Here is a 13,695-nt window from a genome sequence, read left to right as displayed (position 1 = left end):
ACTGCTCTCTCACTCAATAATAATAATAATAATGATAGAAAGAATATAAGAGACATCATGACAATATAGCAAGGATTGTCCATTGGACACTTTGCAACAAGTATGGACTTCACAGAGCAAAAAAGTGGTATGAGCATAAACCCAAAGGCATCATTGAAAATGATAATGCAAAGATCCTGTGGGATTTTATGATTCAGTGCAACCATGAGATAGAAAATAGGAAGTTAGACATAGTGTTAATTGAGAAAGAAAGCAAATGATGCTGGATCGTAGATATGGCATGCCCAGCTGACAACAAGATATGTGATAAGGAAGAAAGAAAAGTCGATAGGTATGACAGGTTAGCTTGGGAGGTTAAGCAGTTGAGGTCGCTGAAAAAGGTGGTAGTAGTACTAATAATTGTTAGAGCCCTAGGAACAGTGAGCAAAATTCTTGAGAGGTACGTGGAACAAATAGGGGCTGTAATAAGGGTGGAGCACTTGCAGAAAACAGCACTGCTTGGAACCGCTCGAATACTCTGGATGGTGCTCAAAAAATAACGGGTGTAACCTTAGTTCCCTAGTAGTGAACAGCTGATACCGTAGTACATCTCCAGCATTAGGAGCTGGGCAAAGACAATAAAATAATAATAATGATATTTGATATAGGCACAGGTGTAGCCATAGGGTAAGAAATTTGCTTCTCAACCACATGGTTCTCAGTTCAGTCCCACTCCATGGTACCTTCGGCAAGTGCCTTCTGCTATAGCGCTGGACTGACTACAGCCTTATGGATGGATTTTGTAGACAGAAACATACATTGTGTGTGGTGTGGTATGGTGTGTGTGTGTGCATGCGTGTCTTTGTGTGTGGTGTGGTAAGGTGTGTGTATGCGTGCGTGTGTCTTTGTGTGGTGTGGTATGCTGTGTGTGTGTGGTATGGTGTGTGTGCGTGCATGTGTCTGTGTGTGTGTGTGTGTGTGGTGTGGTATGGTGTGTGTGTGTCTTTGTGTTTGTGTGTGTGTGTGCGTGTGTCTTTGTGTCTGTGTGTGTGGTGTGGTATGGTGTGTGTGTGTGTGTGTGTTTGTTTCTGTGCTTGTCTCCCAGCACCGTTTTTAAGGTAAAGAAGCAATTGAATTACAATGACCAAAGTACTTTACTGGTACTTTATTAACCTTGAAAAAAATGAAAGCAAAGTCAACCTTGCTAGAATTTGAACTCAGAACATAAAACTGGAAGAAATACTGCAAAGCGTTTTGTCCAGCATGCCAATAATTCAGCTTGCTCACTGCCTTACGTATGCCATGCTTAACAGCACCTAGGTTTCCCCAAATGCTCACCCATCTAAGTTTTAACGAGGCTCCACATTGCTTAACTTCAGTGATCAGACAAGAACCACTGCTCTCAACATGATATGGTCCATAGGCTTATGGCCGAGTGGTTAGGATGTCATACACACAATCCTTAGTGAGTGGGTTTGGAGAACAAAAACCGAAAGAAGCCCATCACATTGTGTGTGTGTGTGTGTGTGTGTGTTTGGCCCTCACCATTGCTTCACAACCAGTGTTGGTTTGTTTACATCCCTGTAACTTAGCAGTTCAGCAAAAGAGACTGATAAACTAAGTACCAAGCTTGCATGAAAAAAAAAAAGAAAGAATAAAGTACTGGGGGTCGATTCATTCGACTAAAAGATTTCTGGAGGCGGTGCCCCAGCATGGCCGCAGCCTAATGACAAACCAGCAAAAGATATAAACAATGCCATTCATTAGCAATCCTCCAATTACGAAATATTAAAAACCAATAAAATTTTTAATTGCTTTTTTAACTGAATTTTCATTATTTCTAGGTGTGGCAAACCTTAACCTAAATTTCAAACTAAATCTATAGATATGTGCATCTCAAGTTGCATGCTTACGTGCATGCATGTGTGTGTGTGTGTGTGTGTGTGTATGACTGTAATTAAGAACAACTAATTATGAGATTAGATTATATTGTTGTTGGCATTGTCGCTGTATTTGACGATGTTTCTATAAACTTGAGGTTAGTTCAAAAGCCTTGTTATTTCTGTTGTTGTGGCAGTGATGGTGGGGGTGGTAACGGTGGTGATGATGGTGATGGTGGAGGCGATGATGGTGATGGTGGTGGAGGTGATGGTGGAGGCGGTGACGGTGGAAACAGTGATGATGGTGATGGTGGAGGCAACAGTGGTGATGATGGAGGCAATGATGATGGTAGAAGTAATGATGGTGATGATGGAGGCATCAGTGGTGATGGTGACGGTGGTGGAGGTGATGGTGGAGGCATCAGTGGTGATGGTGACGGTGGTGGAGGTGATGGTGGAGGCAGCAGTGGTGATGATGGAAGCAATGATGATGGTGGAAGTGATGATGATGATGGTGGAGGCAGCAGTGGTGATGGCGGTGGTGGTGATGGTGGAGGAGGCTGTGGTAATGGAGGAGGTGGTGGTGGTGATGGTGAAGGTGGCAGTGGTGATGGTGGAGGTGGTACTTTTGTTAATGTTGTTGTTGCTGTTGTGATGCTCATGCTAATATTGATGTAACTGCATTTTCATACAAGCTTCAGTTAAAAGTCCTGCTGCTGGTGGTGTTGTTGTTGTTGCCGTTGTGGTGCTGGCTGTTATTGATGCAGACACCTTATTTTGGTAGTGATTAATGGTAGTAGTAGTAGTAGCAGCAGTAGTGGTGGTGGTAGTGTTTTTGTCTTAATAAGTAATAAGGCAAGATTAGTTAGGAGCCTTGTGGTTGTGGTGGCGGTAGTGTTAGTGGTGGTCTTAACAAGACCAGGTGAGTCACAAGTTTTGCAATAGTAAATAGCTGTGGTAGTGATGGTAACAGTAGAAGTAGCAGTGGTAGTGGTGGTGATGGTAGTAGTAGTGGTGGTGGTGGTAGTAGTAGTGGTGATGGTGGTAGTAGTAGTGGTTGTAGTAATAGTGGTGATGGTGGCAGTAGTGGTGGTGGCAGTAGTAGTGGTGGTGGTAGTAGTAGTGGTTGTAGTAATAGTGGTGATGGTGGTAGTAGTGGTAGACATAGTAGTGATGGTGGTGGTGGCAGTAGTAGTGGTGATGGTGATAGTGGTAGTCATAGTAGTGATGGTGGTGGTGGTAGTGGTGGTGGTGGTAGTAGTAATAGTGGTGATGGTGGTAGTAGTGGTAGTCATAGTAGTGATGGTGGTGGTGGCAGTAGTAGTGGTGATGGTGATAGTGGTAGTCATAGTAGTGATGGTGGTGGTGGTAGTGGTGGTGGTGGTAGTAGTAATAGTGGTGATGGTGGTAGTAGTGGTAGTCATAGTAGTGATGGTGGTGGTGGCAGTAGTAGTGGTGGTAATAGTAGTGGTGGTAGTAGTAGTGGTAGTGATGGTAACAGAAATAGTAACAGTGTTGGTAGTAGTACTAGTAGTAGTCATGATGACAGACACAGCAACAGTGGTAGTAGTGCAGGTGATGAAAATAGAAATACTAAAAGTAGTAGCAGTAGCAGCAGCAGCAGCAGATGCAGTAGTGATGGTAGCATGGGATTATTGTTCATGTTGATGTCGCAGTATCTTATTTAAAAAGACCAGGTGAATTACAACTTTTGCTGCAGAGGTTGCAGTAGTAGTAGAGGTGGTGGTATCGACGGCAGTAAAAGCTAAGCACAGGCATAGATAGCTGTGTGGTCAAGAGGTTTGCTTCTCAACCCTGAGGTTTCAGGTTCAGTTCCATGGTGCAGCATCTTGGGCTAGCACCTACTGCAAAGGCCCCAGGCCGATTAAAGCCTTGTGAAGGACCTTGCTAAATGGAAACTGAAAGAAGCCCATTGTGTGTGTGGTGTGTGTGTGGTATGTGTGCATTGTGTGTATATGTGTGCTGTTGTGTGGTGTGTGTGTGGTGTGTGTGTGGTGTGTGGTGTGTGTGTGTGGTGTGTGCTGTGTTGTGTGTATATGTGTGTGTGGTATGTGTGCATTGTGTGTGCTGTGTTGTGTGTATTTGAGTCTCCTTGTCTTGACATCGTATGACAGTTGTAAATGAGTGTCACTGTCATACAAGCAGTGTCATTTCCAACATTCCAGCATGGTCTGGCCACAAGGAAATAATACCTTGCACCTAGAAAGTTCCCCTCAGAGGCACAAGTCCGGGAAAGTTTGCTGGAAGGCCAGCAGTCGCCCATGCGTATCAGCCTCCTCTCTACATGCCGCCAATGTTATCCAAGGGAAAAGCAAAGGGGCCAATACAGCTGGGCACCAGTGACATCGCGGCTCATTTCTACAGCCGAGTTAACTGGAGTAACGTGAAATAAAGTGTCTTGCTCAAGAACACAACACACAGCCCAGTCTGGGAATCGAACTCACTATCTCATGATTGTGAGCCCGGCATTAACGATTGAGCCATTAGACATTTGGATGTTGTAAGAGGCAAAAGGATTGATAACAGGAAAGCTACCCAACCAGAGCATGAAATATTGCCTCAGAATATTGCATCCGACTCATGCCAACACAGAAAAGCAGAAGTAAAATTGTAACTGATAATGATTGTATGTGTGTCTAAACGCATGTCTGTGTGTCTGTGAGTGAGTACCAGTGTGTATTTGTGTGTCAGTATGTGTGTGTTCTCATTTGTCTAAAACTGGTGCACTTAATGTTGTGCCACCTTGTGCCCCATCAAGCAGCAGCTCAACAAATAGGTATCAATAAAATAAGTTCTGTGATAGTGGTGGTGGGGGTGTTGATAATAATCATCATCATTGTTTAATGTCTGCTTTCCATGCTGGCATGGGTTGGATGATTTGACTTAGGTCTGGCGAACCAGATGGCTGCACCAGGCTCCAGTCTGATCTGGCAATGTTTTTACAGCTGGATGCCCTTCCTAACGCCAACCACTCCGAGAGGGTAATATATATATATATATATATATATAAACACACACACACACACACACACACACATGTATACACACACACATGTATACACACACACATACATACATACATACAGGGGGCAACGGGTACATTGTCACCATTTAATATTTCTTATATTGCACATGTGCATTATTTGTTTTTGATTTTGTTGACTACATAGTATAGTAGGGTCAGTCGGGCATCATCTGTGAGAAAAACAGCACCATGACGCAATTCACACTGCCAAAACTTTGGAAACGACATGTTGCATTGCTTAGCATTCGCACCAAAAGCTCCAACATGAACAGATGGTGAACACACAGAACAACTGTTGACTTGCCAAGTCCCCAAAACATGTACCGAGAGTGATAGAAATCAAACGTCCAGTCAACATCATGGTGTTTGGAGTGATCACTAGTGATGGTGACATTATGCCTCCATTCATCTTCCCACATGGTCTCAGACTCAACATAGAGGCCTACATCAAGTACCTGGAGGAAGTAATGCTGCTCTGGGTCAAGAGGGTGGCTGCTAGAAGACCCTATGTTTGGCAACAGGACTTTGCACCATGCCACACGAGTACAAGAATGCAGTCAAGGCTGTCAGACAATTTCTATGACCACATCACCCCTAATATCTGGACACCTAACTCACCAGACTGCAACCCCCTTGATTATTATGTGTGAGGCACCGTTTAGTGAGAGACCAAGAAAATAATAATGATGTTCAATTTGGGTACAAGAATAGCAAGTTTTGACCTTGTAAAAAGATGAAAGGCAAAATTGGCTTTTGTGGGATTTGAACTCAGTACAGTCAAAAACAAAACAACAAAAATACCGCATAGCATTCTGTTCGATGTTCTAATGATTTCTGCCATCCCACCTCCCTCTTCTACTGGATGGCCACCTCATGCCATAGTGCAACAGAAAAAAAAAAAAAACCTCACTTCATCATCTCTCCACACTGATTCCTTTGCCTCTGTTGTAACATCAGCCTCCTCTTCATCTCTCCCATTCTCCTACCCCACGATCCTTGTCTCTACCCATCCCTCACAAGTTGGAGGGAAAAACGCCACCACTACCACAACCTCCACCACAAGTCACATACAAAAAAAAAACCATATACTACTACTAATACTGCTACCACTACCACCATTACTAATAAAGATGATGATGATGATGATGATGACAGTGGTGGTAGTGGTGATGATTGCTTTTTTTACTTGCCACCAGGGCAGCAGATGAGGGTGGGGAACGATACAGAGAGACAGACAAAGTGTGGTGGGGATGGGGGTTGGAGGGTCTCGAAATGATGTAAAAAAGAAAACTAAAGAAAAAAAACAAAAAGCCTAAAAAAAAAATCAGAGCAAACATTTTCAAATCCAACTACACCAACACAAATAAAAAAACAAAAACAATCTCACTCCTACCACCACTACTACTCCTACTACAACTACTACTACAGCTACTACTACTACAACAACTACTACTATTACAACTACTACAACTACTCCTACTACAACTACTACTACAGCTACTACTACTACAACAACTACTACTATTACAACTACTACAACTACTCCTACTACAACTACTACTACAGCTACTACTACTACAACAACTACTACTATTACAACTACTACTACTACTACTACTACAACAAATAACAATAATAATAAAACAACAACAATCATCATTATCAAATCCAGCTACACCACCACAAATAAAAAATAAACAATCTCACTCCTACCACCACTACTACTCCTCCTCCTACTACTACTACTACTACTACAAATAACAACAATAAAACAACAACAGTCATCATTATCAAATCCAAACAAAAAAACTGCTCTGATTCCTGAGCGTGCCGCTGCCACTTCTGCCGCCGTTGCCACCGCCATGGAGATGAGAGGCACAGCACATTGTTAAAGAGTCAATAAATCCATAGATCTATTTTGAACAACCTGTAGATCAATAGGCACCGCCACACCTCCACCCACAGCCCCACCACCACCACCACCACCACTACCACATACAACCACATATATAAACTCTGACATGCACACACATATACAATCACTCTAATACACATTTCTCAACTAATTAGTATTGTTAAATGAATGCATACATGCATGCATGCACATATACCCACATGTATATATACTTGCATACACATATATACACACATGTATATATATCTATATCTATACTCACACGCATACATATACATACATGTACACATACACACACACACATATAAATATATATATATATATATTATATATATACTAACATACATATACTCACACACAAACACACATACATGTATACATATACACATATGCATACATATATATACTCACACACATACATACATGTATGTATACATATATATATATACATATATACTCACATACATACAGGTATACATATATACTCACATATATACACATACATGTATACTCACATATACACACACATGTATACATATATACTCACATACATACACACATGTATATACATATACTCATACATACACACATGTATACATACTCACATATATACATACACACATGTATACATATATATATACACACAATATATGCTCTCTATATAGAGAGAGGAAGAGGAGGGTGAGGGACTAATGAGTTAACTAGCCTTGCTCGGAAGTGTATACACATATGGAAAGAGCTGTGCCTTTATGAATAAACTCCAGTGTTCATATTTGGATATAGTTATACACACACACACAGAATGAGTGAGAGAATAGCAAGTTAACTAGTATTGTCAGGAAGTGTATACATGAACACAAAGAATCAAGCCTTTATAAATAGATGCATGGGTGTACGAATGGATATATATAAGAGTGGCTGTGTGGTAGGAAGCTTGCTTCCCAACCACATGGCTTCTACTATAGCCCCGGGCCAACCAAAGCTTTGTGAGTGGATTTGGTAGATGGAAACTGAAAGAAGCCTGTCGTGTATGTGTGTTTGCAAACTAGATACAAAAGCATATGTAAGTTGTTTAAGAGTCCACAAGTCAGAAAAAAAAGCATATGTAAGTTGTTTAAGAGTCCACAAGTCAGAAAAAAAAGCAGTTATATTTTATTCCATAATGGTTACCTCTGATGAGCGCAGGGTTACATAATCGGATTGTTACCTAACACTGTTGAATCCCTAGTGAGAAACCGATTGGTAAGATCGACCATAATGGATATATAATATTGTACCCTTCAGATTATATATATATATATATAAAGAACTATCATATATATACATATATATATACAGATATATTACTCTTGTACATATGTATGTATGTGTAAACTTTTGCATATATACATTCATGTACATGAATCCTTATTTACATATTATTTGCATACATAGATCTGTATGCTATCACTGGTAAATACATCTTGACCCTTTGGTATTTAAACTGGCCACATCCGGGCCCCAGATAGAATATTTGCGTTGGATATGGCAGGTTTAAATGCTAAAGGGTCAATATTTGTCAACAAAAGATTTTCCTCACCTGAGATGTTTTAGCATCGATGGTAAATATAGCCTTGTTTGGGTTCCGAATAGTCGAAGGCAACAAAGAACAGTCTCCGGGGTAAGGGACTTCGACATATTTGCTGAAAGAGACATCGGTACAAGATAGATCCTCGGATATTTCATTGAAAGAATTTTGAAAGGGCTCCAGGGGCTCTTTTTGTCCAGAGTGTTTGCAACAAGTGGCTGGTCCTTCTTTTGTGGGAGGATATTGGGAGTTTAAAATGCTGCTTTTTGCCAATTGCTTTCCAGGATAATCTGAAGAAAAAAAAAAAACAAACAAAAGGTGAGAGAAAAACTACTCTTTATGATGAAAACACTCATATATATATGTGTGTATATATATATGTATATATATATGCGTGTGTGTGTACATATATATATATAATAATTATTTGAGGGAATATTAATCCTAACTTACAGGGAAAAAAAATTCAATTTAGAAATACTAAATCAAATGTATGCACATATATATACATATATACCCCATAGGCGTAGGAGTGGCTGTGTGGTAAGTAGCTTGCTTACGAACTACATGGTTCCGGGTTCAGTTTCACTGCATGGCACCTTGGGCAAGTGTCTTCTACTATAACCTTGGGCCGACCAAAGCCTTGTGGGTGGATTTGGTAGACGGAAACTGAAAGAAGCCCATCGTGTATATATATGTGTGTGTGTGTGTGTGTGTGTACGTTTGTGTGTCTGTGTTTGTCCCCCCAACATCGCTTGGCAACCGATGCTGGTGTGTTTACGTCCCCGTAACTTAGCGGTTTGGCAAAAGTGACCGATAGTATAAGTACTAGGCTTACACAGAATAAGTCTCAGTGTCGATTTGCTCGACTAAAGGCAGTGCTCCAGCATGGCCACAGTCAAAAGACTGAAACAAGTAAAAGAGTATACACAGCCAAACGGTGAGAGCTAGAGATATATCTATATATACATACATATACAAACATATATATACATACACACATAGACATATGCACGTATACATATGCACACACATATATACATACACACACACATATATATGCATACATATATACACACATATATATATATTGTTATATTTAGGGATGGTCATATTTTGTTGGCTTATTAATCACATGCACTATATACACTTGTCCTTCCCTTCAGCTTCGTTATTATTCTTGTTTTAGTAAGAATAATAATAATAATAACACTGGAGTGAAGACCAAGTATATAGCACATGTAGTTAATTGGCAATAATGTGACCATCCCCAAAGATAACAATATCTGTTTTAACATACGATTTCACATCAGGAATCTTGCAAAACAAATATATATATATATATATGTAATCACCATCACCGTGACCGACCAGGCTATCAGATGTTGCTACACATCGCTGGTCACAATGCGCTCCACATAGTTTTAGCCTTCAAATGGCGCCACCCCGCTGGCTAAGCAAGCAGGCCACCAGAAGAAAGAGTGAGAGAAAGTTGTGGTGAAAGAGTACAGCTGGGATCGCCACCACCCCCTGTTGGAGCTTCGTGGAGCTTTAGGTCTTTTCGCTCAATAAACACACACAACGCCCGGTCTGGGAATCGAAACCGCGATCCTACAATCGCGAGTCCACTGCCCTAACCACTGAGCCATTGTGCCTCCACACACACACACATATATATATGATGATGATGATGATGATGATAATATATATATATATATATATATATAAAGCACTAGTAATGGTGCCATGTAAAACGCACCCAGTACACTCTGTAAAGTGGCTGGCATATTAGGAAAGGCATCCAGATGTAAGGATAGCTATGTAGGTTATATGTTCAACTTTGTGAGCATGTTGTCTTGGGGTTCAACCTCACCACACGGCACTTTGAGCAAGTACCCCTCACTGAGGTCACGGGAAGGTCAATATTTTCCGAGTGGCATTGAATATGTACAGAGGTCTTTCATCTATGTGTGTGTGTGTGTGAATCTGTCTGTCTGTGTATGCATGTGTGCAAGCACATGGATGTGCGTCTAATAATGGTGCAAATAAGTGTACTGAATTGCATCTCTTTAAGCTGAATATTAATAGCCGTTCAATAAATAAGGATCAATAAAAAAACAAAAGGGCACTAGGATCAATATGAGTGATTGAAAGCCTTAAAGGTGTAACACAATCATGGCTGCAACCAGTAGAAATTAGGTGTGTGTGATGTTGGCTGTGTGGTAAGAAACTTGCTTCCCAACCACATGGTTCCGGGTTCAGTCCCACTGTGTGGCACCTTGGGCAAGTGTCTTCTACTATGGCCTTGGGATGACCAAAGCCTTGTGAGTGGATTTGGTAGAATAGAAACTGGAGGAAGACCATTGTGTGTGTGTGTGTCCACTCAACCACTTTACAACCAGTGTTGGTGTGTTTACGTCCCTGTACCTTATTGGTTCATCAAAAGAGACTGATAGAATATGTACAAGGATTTAAAAAAAAAACAAAAAACAAAATAAAAAATACTGAGGTTGATTCATTTGACGAAAAATTCTTCAAGGTGTTGCCCCAGCATGGCACACAGTCTAATGACTGAAACAAGTAAAAGATAAAAGTGGCTGTGTGGTAAGTAGCTTGCTAACGAAGCACATGGTTCCGGGTTCAGTCCCACTGTGTGGCACCTTGGGCAAGTGCCTTCTAGTATAGCCTTGGGTTGACCAAAGCCTTGTGAGTGGATTTGGTAGATGGAAACTGAAAGAAGCCTGTCGCATATATGTGTGTGTGTATATAAATATATATATGTATGTATGTATGTGTGTGTGTGTCTGTGTTTGTCCCCCCCCCCACCCAACAACGCTTGACAACCGATGCTGGTGTGCTCACGTCCCCATAACTCAGCGGTTCAGCAAAAGACGTAGAACAAGTATAGTGTTATTGGACGCTCAGGAAAGGAAAGAAAAAAAGGAGGATTTAACGTTTCGAGCAGAGCTCTTCGTCAGAAACATAGGAAAAGGAAAGATCCAAGGAAGGGAAGACGGAGAAAGAAATCGTCAACGATACACACACGGTCACATATTGAACATATATAAACACATCACTGTGTGGGACAAGAGACGCAATTTCTTCAATATTATTTTCTCATATGCAAACCCTCTCCTTTCTTGTAAGCTAAGGTTATAAACGAAAAAAGAACCCCAAGTATGGCCCACAGCCGGGTAAACTTAGGCAAGTGTCTTCTATGGTCATGAATCAACAATGTCCAATAATCTAATTTAGTAGAAGCCTATAAGGTGTATGTTTGGATGTGTGTGCGTGTAGACTTGTCTCCCACCATCTGATAACCAGCCTTGGTTTATTTATGTTCCCATAACTAAGCAGTCAGCAAAAAGACACAACGATAAGTACCAGATTTAAAAACGAAGTAGGGAGTCGATTTGATTGACTAAACTTTTCAAGGTAATCAACAGATTGGCTGCCGTCCAATGAGTGAAACAAGTAAAAGAATGAAAAGATATCCGTATTATACGGAAGCCAATCACCTAAGTGTGTGTATACATGAATGTATGTTTATGTGAGAAAAGACACACAGACACACTTTACAATTTTATTTTTTTACTTTTTTTTTAATTGCTCATACCAAGGAAGAAAAACAAAACCCTTGACCTTTTGCAAGGGGTTCTGAGAATAGTCGGTGTGAAAGGTTAACCCCCAGACTGATGGCATGACCCGCATGCTAGCAACATAGTCAGTTATGCTAAATGCACACAACAACCAAGTGTTGGTGTTAAAATTAGCAACCGATTAAATTGGTGGGTCTCAACCGGGGCCCAGGTGGCCCTTGAAGGGTCCATATAAGATTTTGTTGTTAAAATTTATGAGCAATAAACTGCTTATGCTTCAACAAGACACAAAATATTCTAACAATTTTTGAAATACAATTCCTAACAATATTTCATTATAAAAATAAAATAGGATGTTTTTTTAACATTCAAGAAAAACAGAAATCAAAAGGGGTTCCATAGGTGAAAAAGGGTTAAGAAATATATATATATATATATAAATAAATATAGGGATGATATTATTAAAATACCATCACAAGTGGTAAGCGAATTATTAGCTGTACAGGCAAATTAATAAAATATATACATACAACATTAGATATGTACATATATACAGAAGGGTACTACAAGGGTACTACATGAGTACCTATATCGCTAACGATAGAAGTCAAAAAATACACCTGTTCCACCGAAAAGTCACAAATCTATTACAGACAAGATAGGAAAAAATATCAGTGAACTATCTTGTCTGTAATAGATTTGCGACTTTTCGGTGGTACAGAAGTATTTTTTGACTTCTATAATTAGCAATATAGGTACCCTTGTAGTACCCTTCTGTGTATATGTACATATATATATATATATAATGCATGCATACCCATACATTACACAAACAACTCTGCCAAAAGCATCCCAGGACCAGGTATTTGTGTTAAAATTGGCAATGGTATAATGGTATGTATATATAGATATATATATATCTTCGTTGAAGATTTGTCTGTGGCTGGACGTCCTCCACGTCACCAATTCTCACCTGTTTCCAAGCAAGGTAATATTTCCTCATGGTCAGACATTGGGTCATTCCTCAGACAATCGAAAATAAATGTCGCCTGCACAACACTGGTGCTTGTTTACGACTATCACATATATGTGTATACATACAAACACACGTACATATGCATGCACACACAGACATATATGCACATATGCATGCACACACACATATAAGATGCATATATAATACACAAACACACAAATATATATAAGCATGTATACACACGAATGTACACATAGGTGAAGTGCCCTTTATATATATATACAATTCTTATTTTACATTTTGTGAGAAATTTTATTTCTATATAATTTCTCAACCATCTTTCGTATTTTATTACGAATATACAAAATGGTATATTGTCCTAAAAAATGGTACAATATATACGGTCACTTGCGAATTGCATGAGCACACTTTGTTCAACCATCCGAAGCAACCTGGACACCAGATGGCTCAGGGATTCCAACCCCGCTGGAATCCCTGAGCCATAGCAAAGTTGGACCAGGGTCACAGGGATGTAAAGACTGCAGTGGAGGAGGTAAGAGGTGTAAGGACAACATAGGATGTATACCAGACTCAACTGACCTCAGCTTTTGGCTGATTTGTATTAATGCCAGAGGGACTTTTAAATTACCTTCGGCTTGTGTGCATGTATAAATATATATATATATATATTACACATGTGCATGCATTTATATATACACATATATACATGTGA

The 13,695-nt window shown here is 40.0% G+C and overlaps 1 protein-coding gene across 2 annotated transcripts in view; it reads right to left on the bottom strand.

Annotated features, from left to right (window-relative positions):
• LOC115223969 overlaps window positions 1-13,695 on the bottom strand; it is an 83,063-nt gene that overhangs the window by 36,307 nt on the left and 33,061 nt on the right. Inside the window, exons 1-2 of one of the 2 annotated variants that reach the window (XM_036512768.1) lie at window positions 12,960-13,014; window positions 8,400-8,677 (exon numbers count right to left, since the gene is read on the bottom strand). In XM_036512768.1, the coding sequence (XP_036368661.1) occupies window positions 8,400-8,677; window positions 12,960-12,999 (318 nt within the window). In that variant the 5' untranslated portion in view covers window positions 13,000-13,014. Of the gene's footprint in view, window positions 1-8,399; window positions 8,678-12,959; window positions 13,015-13,695 lie in introns of those variants that run through there. The other variant, XM_029794724.2, reaches the window with a different exon arrangement.

The sequence above is a fragment of the Octopus sinensis genome, linkage group LG24, assembly GCF_006345805.1.
Source record: "Octopus sinensis linkage group LG24, ASM634580v1, whole genome shotgun sequence".
Lineage (NCBI taxonomy): Eukaryota > Metazoa > Mollusca > Cephalopoda > Octopoda > Octopodidae > Octopus > Octopus sinensis.
This window is presented reverse-complemented; position numbering and strand designations above follow the sequence as displayed.